Here is a 5,256-nt window from a genome sequence, read left to right as displayed (position 1 = left end):
ATCATTTAAAATCATGCATTTTCTACTTTAATCACTAAAATATGTCAAACAAAATAAATTATGTAAAGGTAATTACGTTCGACGTGTACCTCATTAAAATCTACTTGAAACTCACCTTAGCCTATTTAGTTGAGATCCCGCCGGTGCCCAACTTGCTTATCCACCGTGCTACCTAAACAATCCACAGGCACGGTTCTCACATCAATACAAACATCCTAACAAAAGATTTAGACAACTTACTTATCTTAATATACATACCGACAAGAACCACTAAAAAAAATGGACTTTGAACCTTCTCATACATGGGTTTAAAAGAAACAAAACTCTTATTTGAGTCTAAAATGGACAGCTGCGCAAAAACCCATTTTTTTGACCTATTTAGAGCCCTAACTACCTCATGATCAAAACATATTGATTGTAGAAGACTTCATAACAGTTCCAGATTGATATTACACGTCTAAATCCGAGTTACGAGTGATTTTATACAATTGTTACAAATTTTCAGCACCAAACTAACTTAGTCCGATGACTTGCTCATTTTTCACCCGAGGCTCTAGGCTCACATTCTAACCTCCAAAATATGCTTATCATACACATTGAAATATGCTTATAAGGTTCACGCATTCATTTATGCACTCACAACCTAACTAATGCATAAATGTTCATATATTGATCAAACCCAACTCAAACTTCTTTTAACAATGAAAATCCATCAAAACCTATAAGGAACATTGAAATAATCAATGTAACACCTTTATATACCTATCATAACTATATCCACCGAACTTCAATCCATGATTTTGCATATAACGACTCAATTTTAAAAATTAGGCAAAACAGTTTGACTTTTTGGAAAAAGTCAACTGTTTTGAACATAACCTTTAATATATCAATAAAACATGCTTGAATGGAAATTTTCTTCATCAATCCATCTAATAACATCTTAATGATACCAAGAAACAAACCATAACAATCATCTTAATATTTTTATGAAGATTTCAAAGTCTTAAATTTCATCACTAAACTTTGACTTTTAAAGATTGTCAAAGATAATAATTTTTCAACTTCCACTCATGATTGAACATCTTAGATGAACTCAAAACTATCCTAAACATGAAGTAAACTTACCCAACAAAATACTTCTACTATCAAGATGTATAATACCCACTTTGATTCAATCCTTGAAGCATTTTAGGTTCCAATGCAACAAAGTGAAGATATAACACATTAGAACTCAATTGGGGCTAAAAATATACATCATAAAACTAGGTTTCTCAAAGAAATTACATAGACAGCCGCTAAAACACAAATTTGAGCCCTAAAACCCCAAAAATTGAATCCAATATCATCCTAAACATCAAATACAACAAGAAATTAAGCTAAGACATGAGAAAAATTACCTTAATTTGACGATTAGATGAAAACTAGCAAGGATGAATCGTCTCCCATCGATGTCTTCTTCTCGACTTCTCCTAATCCCCCCCTTCTCCAATTCTAGTCTTCTTTTCTTTTCTTTTTTTCTTTTTAAAACTCCTATTTATATTAATACTAGATTGAGGGAAGGACATTATAACCCCCTTGATTATCACTATAAAACAATTCTACCCCGAAACTTTCAAACATCTAAATATTCATCTAACCTTTAGAATGGGATGTTACATGTGATATCTGGTGAACAATTACAAGGTTATATAAGACATGTGATATCTGGTACTGATCTTCATCTACAGAATATTTGTTGCTTCTTGTTGAATGACCCATTGGATCATCTTGTATCCCACTCTAGCTTTCCAGTTTCCATATTTCTGTTGTATCTAACACCACCCTGTTAGTATCCAAACCTTGGTTTGCATATTTCTGTTATATAATTTCCGAAATTTACATTTGTAATACCATAATTCTGTTCACTCGTATTCTCTTCTTTGTTTTAGTTAAAGGCTTGTAGTTATTTGCCTTATTCAATCTTTATATGTTGAAACAATTTTTTTTGGCTTCATCAGTCTTTGGCGGAGAAGGGGGGGTCCGATCTTGAGAAAATAACAACACATTCAAAGTTTTTTATTCTTACTACCATGAATACGCCTATATCCACATCATCACCTTGAAACTAGTTCAATAAATGGTATAAATTGAAACTTGTCTTTTTGTATGTGCTTATACAAGTGCAAGTTATTTTTTGGTTAAAAACCAAACTGGAGCAGACTTGAAAATCAAGTTTTACATTCTTTCTTTTGAAAAGACCACACAAGCTCTTTTACCAAAACTAGTTAGGGTCCTTGGGGGTTATGCACATTTCTATAACTACACAAGCACAACAAGCCTACCAAGTTACTGTCTAGACTACAAGCCCTGGTTGGAGGCCAAATCATTTGGATGTCTTGTGATTCAAGGTGTAAGGCGTAGAGCCAATGCTACCTATTTGGGATATACAGGACAGAGCCAACTGAACAAAATTGTCATGAAACCCAATCCTGAATTCTGAGAATCTTTATCAGACTTAAATGGCACACAAATAGGAATTCCCAAATTTATTCCAAGAAATGAAGAAAAGTATCAGCAGGTGAAATGATTCCAGAAACTTGTGATTCAAGGTGCAAAGCATAAACAAGGGTAGTAGTAATGGTAATCATTGATTTAAACAAACAAAATCAAATATTTGTTCATCAACCAAAAACATAAAGAAAAACCCTAAATAGATCAACGATAACAAATCATTACTCATCAAATAAAAACCCTAATCTTGAAGCCCTTAGACTTAAACGAATGGTAATGACATACCTGAAATTTGATTAGAGCGTATTTTCGATGAGAAACAGAGGAAGGCGAACGAGAGAATGAGGACGAAAACAGGAGATCGATGAACTATAATGAAGAGTTCTGCAGTCTTGATTGCTTCTGAAACAGGGACGATTGATCTTGAAAGGATAAAGAATGCGATTGAAATAGGGGGAATGGAGGATAAAATCGGAAAAAAAATCAGCACCGTATCTTTGACTGCGATAAGGAGGGGAATCCTTGCTGACCGATTGTTACCGGGTAAGAGGGACGATCAGAGTCTTTTTTCATAATAAGTGACTAGTAAACATTCTACTTCTTATCATGGTAAGAGGCTCTTATTCAATAAGTGTCAATAAGAAGCAAGTAAACAGCCCCTAAATTACGTATAATCTCTCTCAATATTTTCTCAAATCAGACTAGGGTTTCTAAGTTCTCAATTTCGTTCTCTACCATGATGGAACTCTGGTTATTTATACTAATCCATAGGTAGAATCTCAATCTGATCCCAATAGTAAAAACTAGAAAAATCGTACTTATCGTCGTGCATGGCCAAATCTGATTATAAGGTGCGGTCATGCTTGAAGACCCAAATATTCTAGTTTCACGAAATAACACCATGCCCATCTATGTTTGATCATAAAGTGCGCTCGTGTTAAATTACCCAAAACTTTCTGTTTTGCAAAAAAAAAAAAAAACATTACCCACGTCCATGCTTGAATATAAGGTTGCAGTCATATAAAGACACCTACAACTTTCTGTTTTGCAAAGTCATATTACACACATCCTTACATGAATATTTTACATATCTTTATGGTTGTATCACAATTTTCAAAAATGTCATTTGGACAAGGGTAGGAAGAGAGGTAACAATACGTACATGTTGAAATAAATAAGAGAATAATATATTGACAGCCATTGATTTAATGGAAAGAATTAGCTAGATATACAAAAATGAATAAAGAATTCTACTTTTTCCACAATTGCTTGATTTTTCAAACAAAACTTGTATATATTTCTTCATTTTCTTGTAGTTTGTTAAGTAATCTTGAATGAATTGCAAGATTGGAGTTAACACTTAGGCCTGACTTCAATTCCTTCGATGATGAGTCCTCCTTTTAGTTGATGACCCTTAACTTCCATCAAATTCATCTTCACCTCCTCACCTTTTCCTCCAACAAAGAACTCTCCGAGCTCGATTTCCATCCATCCATCCTCTCTCTTGCATGGACGTCGGCCTTCTCCTTTTACCACCCGTTTCTCCATCATTCGCCTTCGGTTCATGAAAAACAAGGATTCCAGTTGTTGCTTTTTGTTGTCGAGAGGGCATAAATATCCGGTGTTGGTAACCAAGCATTCGTTCATGGATACTGATGTCTCAGATGGGATTGAGTCCAACCCAAATGCACGATCAGAAACTTTTATGATGAGATAAGCACCATACGTCGTCTTAGGAGTCAAGTTGTCGGTGCTTATTCTTCCTTCGATTTCAATGCCGGATATCGTTTTTAGCTCAATCACCTCGGAAAATCTGTAATTCATGAGAATTAAGTGGAATTTAGTATATCTATCTTTATCCCCATACTAATATTTACGAAAAAAAAAGTACTTTATTTTTAATAAAAATTTGGAATTAAAAAACACATTTGACGACAAAAGTAAAACTTTGACTTTCTTGGTATCATTTAAATTAACCAACCTTGATGCAGAATGGGATGTCCAGCTCCAATGGTTTGGTTCATTGCTTAAGGAAATAGAAAGTGCTCTTGCGGACAGAAGACAACACTTTTTCCCACTTAGTTTGTTTAATGAAAAGCTCTGCATGGATTAAGCAAAACAAAATCAGTACTTTAATCAATTAAAGAAAATTGGCTTCAAACCCAATTCTTCAAAAAACCCAAAACAAAATGAACCAGAAACTAACGTACCCTAATTCCACCATCTACAAGAACTGAATCACAAAGCTGGAAATAGAGTTCTTTCTTCGAAGAAAAGTCGAGTTGAGAATGTGCTCTCGATATAATACTTGGGAGATCAGATGGCAAGAATCTGGCCCAAACTGTATCGGATTCGGCAGCCGATCTCAAAGAGGAAGCTGCAATCGTTAATCTACATGCATCTGCTGGAGAAGTGAAAGATAGAATAGTGGAAAGACAGTCTTCTGGCAACATGTTCAACTTGGTGGCCATTTTTAGGTTTCAAGATTTCTTGGAATGATGAAATGGAGCTTTCAAGTAGTTGAGTTATGGATATATGGTGAGTAGTGTAAAGGGTGGTTTTATATATAGTAGCTAAGGGCATTTGGGTTGAGGAGGGTGTGGGGTGGTTGTTTCTTGGAAACCTACGGCAGTGTGGTTGACCAGATGTGATCATCAAGTCTTTTAATTGCAAGTGGGAAGCTTGGCTTTTATGGAACGCTGTATTTGGTTGAGTTTGAATATATGGGTTTCAATCAATCATGTGGGTCATGCACATGGAACC

General features: G+C 34.8%; 1 protein-coding gene across 1 annotated transcript; it reads right to left on the bottom strand.

Moving 5' to 3' along the window:
* Positions 1-3,517: 3,517 nt before the first annotated feature.
* On the bottom strand, positions 3,518-5,026 carry LOC112507240 (F-box protein PP2-B15-like). Its single transcript, XM_025111725.1, has 3 exons — positions 4,704-5,026; positions 4,475-4,593; positions 3,518-4,306 (listed from the first exon to the last, which is right to left on the bottom strand). The coding sequence occupies exons 1-3, from the start codon at positions 4,962-4,964 to the stop codon at positions 3,847-3,849; spliced, it is 840 nt and encodes a 279-aa protein (XP_024967493.1). The 5' UTR covers positions 4,965-5,026; the 3' UTR covers positions 3,518-3,846.
* Positions 5,027-5,256: the final 230 nt, after the last annotated feature.

This window comes from Cynara cardunculus, assembly GCF_001531365.2.
Source record: "Cynara cardunculus var. scolymus isolate 2C chromosome LG 2, CcrdV1, whole genome shotgun sequence".
Lineage (NCBI taxonomy): Eukaryota > Viridiplantae > Streptophyta > Magnoliopsida > Asterales > Asteraceae > Cynara > Cynara cardunculus.
This window is presented reverse-complemented; position numbering and strand designations above follow the sequence as displayed.

What these genes read in the sequence shown, in the direction of transcription:
- LOC112507240 (XM_025111725.1), bottom strand. Translation starts at nt 4,964, where the DNA reads ATGGCCACCAAGTTGAACATGTTGCCAGAAGACTGTCTTTCCACTATT. An exon ending in TTGTAGATGGTGGAATTAGG is followed by an intron (nt 4,594 to 4,703) that starts GTACGTTAGTTT and finishes TAATCCATGCAG; the next exon opens with AGCTTTTCATTAAACAAACT. An exon ending in ACATCCCATTCTGCATCAAG is followed by an intron (nt 4,307 to 4,474) that starts GTTGGTTAATTT and finishes CATGAATTACAG; the next exon opens with ATTTTCCGAGGTGATTGAGC.